Here is a 13,113-nt window from a genome sequence, read left to right as displayed (position 1 = left end):
AGACTGTCAGCAGCTACACTCACACACTGACATATCCCAGACTGTCAGCAGCTACACTCACACACTGACATATCCCAGACTGTCAGCAGCTACACTCACACACTGACATATCCCAGACTGTCAGCATAACAAAAAATTACATGTAATATATTGAAAATAATTCTTTTTTTTTTTAAACTAAAAACATAGTGGCATTATGACATAAACCTGACATCTAAAGGCTTAAAATTTTGAAAATTAATGTATATTTGATATTTATGATTAGGACTGATTAAAAAAGATAACTCAATGAAATTGGGAAACTATATTTTTTATAGCCTGATTTTTAAAAAGCTCATTTTGTGTGCAGAGTGGTGTGAGTATTTGACGCTGCACAAAAAATAATAATGTATAAAATGGCATATAATCCAAAAAGAAGTAAAAAGCAACAGTTATCAGTATGTGTAATATAATTTGTCGAGAGGAGATTCCTTCTGAAGCCCATTATTCATATTAAATGATGATTTGATCATTTGACTGCAGTGGGTATCGTGACGCCTGTTGTGAGTGCTACGCCCACCCAAACCAAAAAGCAGATACTCGTTGGCCTGACTCAGCTTTATTTCTGCATCGTGTCTGCATGAAATTATGCTGTCATATCAGTTTAATCACACCTCCCTTTAAGTTTTAGTGTTTCAAAGTCCGACCTCAGGCGCTGTACGTATGAATAAAAGATAAAACCACCCTACAATTACCAGATGTGCAAAGATAATCATACAGCTCAATGAATTTAACAGCATGATGTAATAATCAGAGTTTGTTTAATTAAATAGTAAATGCACAAATACACAACCACAATATTATTTTTAATATTGATCATAAAATCGGAATTAGATTTAACCATTTGAATCCTGAGCAAATTCACCTGATTTCTTTCAAAAGCATGAGAGAGCAGTAGGCAACTTGATAAGAAATTGCCAAAAACATTGGCAGAAATTAGTAAAAAGTTACAAGAAAATATCTTTTTTAAAAAAGAGAGAGGGAGAAAGAAATGGTAAAAAAAAAAAAAGACCTTAAGAAAATGCAAGAAAAGAAAGAAAGACGAACCAGAATTATTTTCCCTCAGTTTGTTGATATTATCCAGTAATGCTGCACAGCTCATTTTCAGCTCATTTTCTTGTCACTTTTTACTGTTCAATCAATTTGCAGTGCATTTCCTTCCAAAAAACCAAACTTTTTTTTTTCAGGTTTCAGAGGTTTAAATATTTGTGAAAGGAATTTGACACCAGCAAAAAAAATAAAAAAAATAAAAAATGTTGAGCCAAGTGTTAAAGGGTTAAAAGGAGACATGTGAGTTTTGGGCATTTTGAGCCTGGATGCTAGCTTTATTTTTTATTTAAAATTAAAATTGTGTCTTAAGTCCAAAGATTTATGATGAGACGAGTTGAAACTTGCAACGACTTCAGATACGCAAATAAATAATGTGCAGCTTCTTTGAATATGAATAATAACAGTGATGATGACGGCTGATATTTCTGTGACTTATTAATAACTGTGTGTCAGGCTGCATCACTAAACACAAAAGTGCTTCACTATATTTGATAACTGCCGATAACCATCCGCACTTTGTCTCACCTCTTCCTTTTTTTTACTGGACGGCCAATTTCATGCTCAAAGTCACAACTGCAAATAAAACACTGTCCTCATTCATGTCTGACATTTGCCACTATCTATCAGTTTCCACTATTTCACTTTTTTTTCTAATTAAATGAAATTGAAGCGTTCAGATGCTGATTTGGATGTCATTTACCGTTCTGGGCAGCTCTGGCAGAGACGTTAATTTCGGGAACAGGTGTCAAAAGTAGCGTGCCTGTAGTAGGAAAGTGAGAAAGTGTTTTTATGAGCCGCAGTTTGATTTACCTTCTTGTAAATTGTTTGTTCTCTATTAACTTGTGTTGTTTTTCTTCCTCAAGGGACTTCAACCATAAATTGTGATCAAGGTAGCAATATACAGGTGGGTGCCGTGAATGAAGGATATACAGGTAAGAACAGATGCGACATTTTAAATTTCATGTTGCCACATCAGATTAATATCTGCCCTTTGAAACCTGAGAAAATTGTCTTGATTTATTTAAAAAAACATGAGAAGAGAAATCAAAGGGCAAGAAGCGGCCCAAAAGCTTTGCCAGAAATTAGTAAAAAGCTTAAAGAAAATTACCTGAAAATAAGAAAAAAATTAAGTAAAAATAATAACCAAAAAATAAAGTGATAAAAAAGTAGGGTTTTTTTGGTAACATTTTTAAAATAAAATTAAATTAATATTTAAATAAATAAAAAATTTTTTAAAAAAACCTGTATTAAGTTATATCTCATATACCCATACATACACAGTACCTACATATACATAATATTTAAATGAGATGTACATGTAGTCCTTCTCCCCGTGACGCTGCAGGCGATGTGGAGGTGGTGAGTGGGATCTCACCAGGAAGTAATGTGAAGCTGGTGCCCTTCATCTTCCCGACCCACCTCCAGTATTTGGAGCTGAGCTTCACAATCGGAGACACCAGCGCGACTGTTCGCACCAAGAAGCCGCTGGACGCAGACACACTGATAGATGTGAGTGAGGAAACTGCTGGACTCTTATTTTTCCAACTATTTATGTCGGAGTGACAGACAGTTTTTATACCTCGGTGCCAGCGATAGCCGAGGTCTTTTTTTAGGTTGTTCGAATGAAAGTTTATGTATGTTCGGCCCATTCTTGTGACCATTATATCTCAAGAACACCATGCGGGAATTTCTTCAAATTTAGCGCAAACATCAACTTGAACTTAATGAACTGATTGCATTTTGGTGGTCAAAGGTCAAGGTCACTGTGGCATTGTCTACCTAATCCTTGTGAATGCGATATCTCAAGGATTTTTTTTTCAATCTGTGAACAAACATTTACTTCGACTAAAGGATGAACTGATTCAATTTTGGCGGTCAAGGTGACCTTGCACTTTTCTCATCGTCGTGGATGTGATATCTCAAAAAATAGTTACTTTCTTCAAATTTGGCACAAACATCCACTTGAACTCAACAATGAACTGATTAGATTTGGTGGTCAAATTATATCTCAAGAACATCTTGAGGATTTTTTTAAATCCAAATTTGACACAAATGTCCACTTGGACTCAACAGTTAACTGATTCAGTTCAGGTGGTCAAAGGTCAAGGTCACAATGATCTTGCCTTTGTCTTATTTTTGTGAAAGTGATATCTCAAGAACATTATGAGGAAAATTCTTCAAATTTGAAACAAACTTCCACTTAGACTCAGTTATGAACTGACTTTTGTGGTCATAGGGCAAAGGTCAATGCTCCCTTATAATGTTCTTATGAGAATGAGGCAAGTGAAAGGTCACGGTGACCCTGACCTTTGAACACTAAATTCTCATCAGCTCATTGTTGAGAAATATCTGAAGAAAGCCTTGAGGGAGTTTCCTCAAATTTGGCACAAATTTTTGACTCAGAAATCACCTGATGAGAATCTGTTGGTTTGAAAATGGTCAAAGGTCAAGGTTACCTCATAAAACATGTTCATGGGCACACCTAGAGAATACCTGTGCTCAATTTTCACACATATGTCTCATGATATAAAGACGAAGTTCAATTTTTTAGTTTCTCACGGCGTCCTGTCTGTCGTCTCAACACTGTCTTCATGTCTTACAGAGTGACAGCGTCTTGTATTATTCTGTCATGTGTGACGGCGCTATCAAGGTGGGAGAAATATAAAAGTTGCAGCATAATCTTAAATTACAAAACACAGTATCTCAAATTATGTTTTTATCTTTTGCAGTACAACAACACTCGGACGCTGAAGATAAACGATCTGAACGACCACAGCCCGGTTTTTGGACAGAAGCACTACAGCACCTCAGTCTCTGAGGTGAGTCACTGAGAGACATCAGAGAGGGACGATAGACCTCCTGCTTTACAGAAAGTAGATAAAGTTAGTGACAGTAAATGAGGTTAGTGTGCCACTGTAATTGAGAAACAAATATATAAAATTAAGGATGTCTTCTATGTGGAAAATATAACTGCAAGACAAATAAAACATATACCTTTAGGCCCCGCTTTCAATTTACACACACTCGCAGTGTGTTAGTTAATCTTTTTAACTCAATTAAACATCATCAAATATTAAGTATTCATTAATTTTCAGAATTTTAACCCTTTAAATGACACTTTCTTGTCCTGAAAAACCCACAAAAATAATTATTTTCAATATAGTACATGTCAATTTTTGTTATGCTGACAGTCTGGGATATGTCAGTGTGTGAGTGTAGCTGCTGACAGTCTGGGATATGTCAGTGATCAGCAGCTACATTGACTGTGACAGGTCACCTAGTGGAAATAGCATGTATTTCCTCCATCTGCCAAATATGGTCAAAATGACCTCATCAGGTGGAAAATAGTCAAAATGACAAATTCAGAGTCAAAAGCCCAGAATGACACCCAGAAATAATACAAGTCCTGTTTTTCTGCTCTGATGGCTGTGGGATCAAAAATGTCAGTTTGAATGGGTTTCAATGGAGCATTTTTGGACCTGAACAGTCTGAATGTAACTATTTAGTTTCCACAGTGTATTTTAGACTTATTGTAGGAGCTGAGCTGGAAATTTAGAAATTATATAAAAACACACAATCTTGCCAAAATGTATGACATATGAACACAGCCAAAATTATTAACAAAATGAAGAATGAAACTGTCCCCAAGGGTGAATTTACAGTATGCTCCTTAGTTTTTTTTTACCTCTTGTGAAATTTTCGTACACCTGAGAATTGTGGGAACCAAAAACGGACATTGAAAAAGATGCCAAACACCACGGACTCTTTTGAAATACATTTATGCATGAGCTTGTGAACATAGTGACCGCAGTGTAAGATTGCATTGAACTTGTTGAAATTAGATAAAAGGAAGTTTTCAAGCTGAATGTTTGACCTGCAGGAACAACAGACATACGTGTGTGTGTGTATGTATTTATATCAGCGGGTCATTCAGTGTTTTCTTCTTTCAGGCAACTACAGTGGACAGCGAGGTTCTCCGAGTGACAGCTGTGGACGGAGACAGCTCCTCAGCAAACAACATGCTGACATACTCCATTGTAATAATAATAATAATAATAATATAACTTTATTTGTAGAAGCCACAGTGAATGTTTCCATATGCAGATACACAAAGTGGTGAATGAGAGCACCTGAAGTATTTTAAACGAAAAAACACACCGAACAGCGGCCTTCGATGAGCTACCAAACAATGTCTGCGAGAAGCCGCAGAAGTTCGATTCAGCAGCAAAGTGCAATGTAGGGGCTGTTTCCATGGCGACAGTTCTTGCATGAAACGTAAAACCTTTGCTGTGTTTTTTTCTGGTCGTTAACATGACAACGGCGTTTTAGGGGCCTGAAAACGCAAACTTTTAAAACCGGGATCCAGAGTGTAATTTTTTGAAAACGGTGACCCTTCCTGTCATGTACTCGAGGATCGTTTTCACAATATTATCACGTGAACACAGACTGTTTTTAAATGCAAAGGAAAGATTTTGCCATTTTTAGTAGAACCGTTCTCATCTAAACTAAATTATAATTTGGGGATCTTTAAATTTTAAGTGACCAATACATGAAGCCAGTCAGTAAACAGTCCTGGGACTCCTGCAGCATGTTGGCCGATGTTACAGAGAATATGAAACACATGAACACGCCAGAAAAATTCAGTTACAGCGGCGAGCAGGAAATGATTGTTTTTGCCATGTTATGCAATTGTTATTGTTTAGAAAACACTCCCAATGTATGTAAAAATGTATGTATGTATGCATATGTATAAAGTTTACTGTAGAGTGGTAGTCCAGGTTCACAGCAATTACAAATTAAATTTTAAAAAAAGATTACATTAAATCAGTTATATAATCTGTTTGTTTGGGATTTTTATTAACAAAGAAATAAAAGAGTGATGTTTTTTTACAACAACTATAAGAAAACAGGCTTATGAGGAGTTTGACAAAATACCTTAAATTGATATTAAAGGCTCAAGATAATCTATAAAACAAAATAATATTTGTGCTGTGTGGAAATTTGACCGTTAATTTGACTTTCTGTCATCAGACACCGACTTCAGAGGACTTCACTGTGACCAACTCAGGGGCTTTTATGTTGAAGAGACGTTTGAACTACAATCTAGTCCAAAAATACAACTTCCTCGTGACGGCCAAGGTGAGTGAAAAGACACAGCAGCTGAACATACAGAATCATTAAGACGAGATGGATACCTGACCGATGTGTCGCCTGGGTTCCTGCAGGACAGCGGGGGTCTGAATGACACGGCGACCGTGTTGATCAACGTAGTCGACTTCGATAACTTGAATCCGTATTTCAGCCACAACGTGTACCGAGCTTTTATTCCGGAGAATCAGGTGAGTCTCTGAAACTACATTCTGCAATATTTCTCTCACAAGTGATTATTAACGTCCTGTGGGAATTTCTTCTGATTTGGCACAAATGTCCGCTTGGACTCAAGGATGAGCTGATCAGATTTTGGTGGTCAAGGATCAAGGTCACTGTGACCTTGTGTGTCTCATTTCTGTGAGAGCGATATCTTAAGAACTCCACAAAGGAATTTCTTCAAATTTGGCACAAACATTTGAGTGGACTCGAGGATGAACTAATTAGATTTTTGTGGTTATATGTTAAAGGTCGAGGTCACCTTGAGCCTCGTCTTTCTCATTTTTTTGAAAGCGATATCGCAAAAACACTTTGAGGGAATTTCTTTAAATTTGGCACAAACGTCCCTTTGGACTCAACAATGAAATGATTTGATTTTAATGGTCAAAGGTCACAGGTGGGTCAGTGGTTAGCAATGTTGCCTCACAGCAAAAAGGCCCCGGGACCCCCCCGTGTCTGCTTGGGTTTCCTTCGGTACGGTTTTCCCCCACCAACAAAAACACGTACGTTAGCTTAAGTGCTCCCATCGGTGCTGCTAAACGGGGAGAAATAAATACACCTTGACCTTGTCTTTCTCATTCTTGTGAACACAATAAGCACCCTGAGGAAATTTCTGCAAAGTTGGCACAAACTTTCACTTGGACTCAGTGATGAATTTATTAGATTTGGGGGGGTCAAAGGTCATAGTAAGCTCATCTGTCACATTCTTATGAACACAATATCGTCAGGGCATCGGGGAGGTTTTCCAAACTCCACTCGGACACAGTGATGAACTGATTTGAATTTGGTGTATTAAGGACAGAGGTCAAGGTCAACACATTTTTTTGGACATAACTTAAGAATTCATGCAGTAAGTGTGAAAAAATTTCACATATTTCAGGCTGGGCCTTTTCGCACCATTGAGCCAGAAGCGATAAAGGCTCAGGACGGAGACACTGGAATCAACATGACTTTAGCTTACAGCATCAGTGCAGGTAAACCGCAAGAAATAAATACTTTGAATTCAGCTCTGATGTTTGAAGTTAAAACACTAAAATTTTAAACTTTGTGTGTTTAGTGTCTCCAGACAAGTATCGGAGTAACTTTAACATCGACTCCAGCAGTGGAGTTGTGTCTGTGGTGACCGCTTTAGACAGAGAGGAGATGAACAGCAGCACGATCTCTGTCAACATCAAGGTACGTCACACGCCGAATACGTGCAAGTTGATTATAAAGCCCAGTAACACCATTCACACAGCTCGCTCAAGGGGTTTTGGGATGTTTACAGCATACAGCACCTTCCGTCCTTTGAGTCAAATAAGGAAAAACACCACAAAAAACAACCTATAATGAGGAAAAATAGAAAAAAAATCAGAAAGAGAAACTGAGGAAGGATCCCACTCCCTGTTCAGGCAGACGTGCAAAAGATGTACAGTTGCACTATCCAATCACGGCACAGTAGCACAGCACCAAAACATTATTGGATAAAATGAAAAACGTGCGTGACTGGCAGCTACAAAAGCTCACTCGCTACATTAGTCGCTAGTTTGCTGGATTATAAGAAAGCCGCTAGCTCCCCAAAAACATAACCACAACTGAAGATACCAACCAATCAAGTAGGGCCTATTGATTACACCAAACTTAACTTAACAAGACATGGCCAAAAAAATAGCAAGAAATTTGACTTTAAAAAAAAAAAATTTACAAGAAAATTACCGGAAAATAAGCACATTAATTAATTAAATAATCAATTAATAATTTAAAAATTTTCGTATTGTTTTCTGTATTTCCACAATTTTTTCAAGCTTTTCATTCCATGACCAAAATCATCTAATTGCAAAAAAAACCCCCAAAAAACAATGACTTAAATTCTGATAACTGCTGATGTAGCTGCCTCGGTGTGATCACACTCAGATCACAACATCTGGCTAATTTATCTCTAATTATTAAGGATAATGTGCAATCAGACACACTTGTTGATGTCTCTGTGGCCTTGAAGTGGATTTTTACAGAGTGAGTAAAACACATCGTATATACGGTAAATTACAACTCTGAAGCAATGATGAGGATTTAAGGATTTATTGTCACACACGGGAGACACAACAGTGAAACTGGGTCACCCTGACCCGCCAACTGTGCTGATCAAAACAGTCAATTTTAATACACAGTAATTTATAAAAAAGAAAAGTTTCAATACAAATACTGCATCAGCAAAATCTACAAAAACTCAAATAAGATAAAGTGCAAATTGTCATTGTCGGGCACAAACTTCAAATCTCCACATTTCAATATTTCCATGTGTTTTTCATCAATTAATTCGATTTGAACCCCTCTACTTCTATAAGTGGGTTTTACCATTTCTCAGCTAATGAAATCTGTTTAAAAACCTTGTGACTAATCCTCCTATCTCCACTGGATCCTTTTAAATACACTTTTTTCTCTCACTCCTGAAAATAGTTATTTCAGAGATGGGAGGTTTGCGTCCGACAGCAGCGAAGTATGTGTGCAATCGTGTGCGCGCGTTATGTGATGATGTGTAATCTTTCCTCCCTGCAGGCGGCCCAAACAGATGACGGTCTGAAGACGGCGGATGCTGCGGTGTCCGTCACTGTTGAGGACGTGAATGATAATCCTCCAGAGTTCGACCAGCCCGACTACTCCCTAACACTTCTGGAAAATTCTCCTGTAGATGCTGTTCTGTTCAAGGCCCTCGTCACCGACCGGGACCAGGTACTGTAGGTTTTATTTTTACATTTTGTAAATTAAATTATGCAAATTGTAAAATAATTTCTCCCGTCACACCCTTTCCCCAGGGAGGATTTGTGGGAACTTTGCAGATCCTTCCAGAATCGGCTCCTTTTTCTATCGGCTCTGACGGGACGGTCAGAGTGAAGAACTCCACGGCTCTGGACCGAGAGACCACCGAGAGCTTCACATTTCAGGTGAGTGGATTAAAATGAATTCAGATGAAGTGAGTCCTAAACTTTTGTTTTGGATATAAGATATAGAAGATATAAAAGATACAAATATTACAAAACAGGTCCCAAAAATGTTTTGTTTTTTTTTAACCCAAAAAGACTTCTGTTATCCTGCTGTAGTTATTGTGAAACTCGGGGAAACAGACAGTTCTGTATGTGAATGTTTGCTGCCTTGTTTTTGTTGATTAAAGATTAAAGCGAGGGAGACGGACCACCCCAACTACATGGCAGTGGCGCAGGTCGATGTAACTCTCCTGGACGAGAACGACAACAGCCCCAAGTTCACCAGGATGGAGTACGAAGGAAAGGTGTTTGCAAATCAAACAGAGGGACAGTTTCTGCTCCAGGTGAGTGCAACAATCTGCTTTGTGTTTGTCAAACAAGAACTGAATCTGAATATGATGTAAAGTCATGTAATCCATACAGGGTTGACATTTTGACGGTATCACGTGTAGTTTGTGGTCCGGTGGGTGAAAATATCAATGGCCCAAATGTCTGGTTGATAATATGCATCGTATGTGCAGCCCACTGCATCAGCAACACTGATGAGCATGTCATGTAGCAGCTAGCTCACTGATAGTGTAAACTGTTATCCAACAACAACAAAAAACAAAAAGCCAGCAAAAAACCTCTCTGAAAGACTCAGTGACAGAAAATCATATTTGCATTTTAGAACATGAAACAGCAAACTGATCTGCAAGCTAAAAACTGCTCAGCACAGCACCAGGGGTGATAGTTTATGTCTGGCTGAGGGGTCCTCCAGCTGGTGATGCCTGTTCAACAGTATATTTGTCATGTTCAATGTCTGACAGAAAATAAACATTTAAACCAAAATTAACCTCATGATATCTTCATATCTCACTTAAAAGGGAACCTTGAAGCTTAACAGAAATAGTGATTTGATGTATATCGTGATGTATAAACTACAAAATCTGAATGTCTTTTTGTTGTTGTTGCATCTTTTGTTACTTTAGTCATTTTTATGAATAGATTTTGGAAGTGCTGTGAAGATAGTAATTTGTATCTCTGAACTCAAAGGTTAAGGCAGAGGATCCAGACGCTGGCGAGAACGGGCAGATCAAATACTCCATCAACTTTGGGAACAACGACGGCTACTTCTTACTCGATGAAAACAGTGGAGACATCACGCTGGCTAAAACCATTCCTCTGGTGGAGAACAAGATTTTGGAGTTTTCTCTCTTCATAACAGCCAGAGACGGTAGATGTGAACATTATCTTTCTGAGTGTCCAGCACCGTTTACAGCTTAGCACAAATGAGAAAGTCCTGATTGTGATGATTCAGCCTGATAAAAGTGAAAGAGCCAATCAGCGCTAAATCACAACTTTTGAGGCCGTAAGAATGACTATTTGATGCGTGTATGGCACGAAGCATTCATTTCAGGCAATTTTCTTGTGCTTTTTATTAATTTCTTTCAAATTTTGGGTCATTTCATCTTTCGATTGCCTTCTGATGTTCTTGAAAGTAATAAAGATAATATGCTCAGGTTTCAAAGCTGTATAATTGTGTAAACAGCCTTTGCTGCTTATCCTGAGTGCATGAAACTCCTGCAAAAACTCAGAGCTATCACACTCAGTATTATAAGATACCAAATTATTCCTCTCCGCCTCTCTTCTAGGGGGAACCATATCGCGCTCCTCTGTAGCACAGGTGAACATTCAAGCTCCCGGTAACTCCAAACCTCAGTTTTTACATAAAGTGTATTACGGCACTGTGGAAGAAGAGCAGCAGCCAGGAGTTGTCATCCTCAAGGTAAGTTTCTCAATAGTTAATAATAGTTTCTCAAAAAACCAAAAAACACAGCAAACAAATGGGAAAAGTGCAAAATAAATCAAACACAATGAAAATAAACAGATTTATGAATATCACAAAAATATTTATATATATTTTGAAATTAATAATATTAAAAACAAATTTAAACATCCTGCTCTTTATGTATCATTTCAGGTTGACATCCTCTCAATAGCTGCTGAGGCTCTTCTGCGAGTTGATTCAGAAGCCGACAAGTTCTCCATCTCCTCCAGCGGTGAATTCAGCACCACGGTGAAGCTCGACTACGACGAGGCTCCTCACAACTACTCCGTGACCGTCTCCATCTCTGACGGCGCCCACAGCGACAGCGCAGTCGTGGAGGTTCGAGTCACCGACGTCAATGACAACAGTCCTGTTTTCACCTCCGGGTCTGTCAGCGCATCAGTCCCAGAGGACGCAGAGGTCGGATCCAACGTCACCGTCGTCGCGGCCACGGACAAAGACAGCGGCTTCAACAAGGAGATCAGGTACTCCCTGAGAGGAGGAGAGGGGCGGTTCTCCGTCGACCCCCTGTCTGGGACGGTGAGTTTGGCCGGCGCTCTTGACAGGGAGACGAAGGCGGAGTACGACCTGCTGGTGGTGGCCGAAGATCAGGGTCGTCCGGTCAGGTCTGCCACGGCCTCCCTGCTGGTCCGAGTCTCCGACGTCAACGATAACGTCCCCGAGTTCTCCGAGGCGGAGTATCAGGTGGAAGTCTTGGAGACGGAGCCGGTGGGTACGAGCCTGCTCGCCTTATCAGCCGCAGACCCCGACGAAGGAGCGAACGGAAGAGTGAGCTACAGCGTTTTCCAGCAGAGTCCCTCATCGGACGCTCCTGTTTTTGAGCTGGACTCTTCCAGCGGGACTCTGAGGCTGGCCCAGACTCTGGACTACAGCGAGGTGAAGGCGTACAGGCTCCTGGTTCGGGCCTCTGACGGAGGGACGCCCTCTCTGGTCGGGAACGGCTCCGTGGTGGTGAAGGTGAAGGACGTGAACAACAACCCGCCTGAGTTCAGTAAGGAAAGCTACGACGCCGCCGTCCCTGAGAACCTGGCCAGCGGGGCGTCCGTCCTCACGCTGGAGGTCACTGACAGAGACGAGGTGAGGTGTACGCAGGTCACTTGAGCAGTGGCGTGCACGGGGGGGGCTCGTGGCCCAATTGTTGAAAAACACGTGCTAAAGTGCCCTCTTGGTTGGCAAAATACATGAAATTGCCCTCTTGGATGGAAAAAACACTCAACTGCCCTCTTGGGAACCAAAACGTGTGCTAAAGTGCCCTCTTGGATGCCAAAACGCGTGCTAAAGTGCCCTCTTGGGAGCCAAAACTCACTAAAGTGTCCTATTGGGTGGCAAAAGCACACACTTAAGTGCCCTCCTGGTTGGCAAAATACACGAAATTGCCCTCTTGGATGGATAAAACACTCAACTGACCTCTTGGGAACCAAAATGCGTGCTAAAGTGCCCCCTGGGAGCCAAAACGCGTGCTCAAGTGCCCTCTTGGACGCCAAAACACGTGCTAAAGTGCCCTCTTCAGTGGCAAGGACACGCTATATGTGCCCTTTTTTTCCTTTTCGCCTCTGCCCTTCAAAAAGTCTGTGCAGGCCACTGCACTTGAGTCTACTTTGGAAAATTATGTAACTACAAAAACATATTTAAAAGCCATTTAATGATAGACTATATAAAGATGGACAACACGCCCCTACTTACCTCATGGATGTGTTAACCCTTTGAAACCTAACCTACTTTTCACAAGTATTTAAACAATTTTAACCTGAGCAAATACGGTCAATTTCATAGAAACGGGAGGAAAACGGCAGAGAATGTCAGTTTCAAGAAATTAGCAAAAGATAAAAAGAAACAGACCAGAAAATTTTCAACTAAATAAATAAA

General features: G+C 39.8%; 1 protein-coding gene across 3 annotated transcripts in view; it reads left to right on the top strand.

The window, feature by feature from the left end:
• LOC121964869 (protocadherin Fat 4) overlaps positions 1-13,113 on the top strand; it is a 67,933-nt gene that overhangs the window by 38,467 nt on the left and 16,353 nt on the right. For all 3 annotated transcript variants that reach the window (XM_088075035.1, XM_088075034.1, XM_088075033.1), the window contains 15 exons: positions 1,953-2,021; positions 2,435-2,598; positions 3,692-3,739; positions 3,819-3,908; positions 5,040-5,126; positions 6,121-6,228; positions 6,315-6,428; positions 7,337-7,430; positions 7,514-7,632; positions 8,992-9,165; positions 9,249-9,377; positions 9,605-9,760; positions 10,452-10,632; positions 11,051-11,184; positions 11,380-12,324. In XM_088075035.1, the coding sequence (XP_087931161.1) occupies positions 1,953-2,021; positions 2,435-2,598; positions 3,692-3,739; positions 3,819-3,908; positions 5,040-5,126; positions 6,121-6,228; positions 6,315-6,428; positions 7,337-7,430; positions 7,514-7,632; positions 8,992-9,165; positions 9,249-9,377; positions 9,605-9,760; positions 10,452-10,632; positions 11,051-11,184; positions 11,380-12,324 (2,612 nt within the window). The remainder of the gene's footprint in view (positions 1-1,952; positions 2,022-2,434; positions 2,599-3,691; positions 3,740-3,818; positions 3,909-5,039; positions 5,127-6,120; positions 6,229-6,314; positions 6,429-7,336; positions 7,431-7,513; positions 7,633-8,991; positions 9,166-9,248; positions 9,378-9,604; positions 9,761-10,451; positions 10,633-11,050; positions 11,185-11,379; positions 12,325-13,113) is intronic.

The sequence above is a fragment of the Plectropomus leopardus genome, chromosome 3 (assembly GCF_026936395.1).
Source record: "Plectropomus leopardus strain MGB_pleo_1.0 chromosome 3, ASM2693639v1, whole genome shotgun sequence".
NCBI lineage: Eukaryota > Metazoa > Chordata > Actinopteri > Perciformes > Serranidae > Plectropomus > Plectropomus leopardus.
The sequence above is the reverse complement of the archived record's forward strand: the minus strand, read 5'-3'. Positions and strand labels throughout refer to the sequence as shown.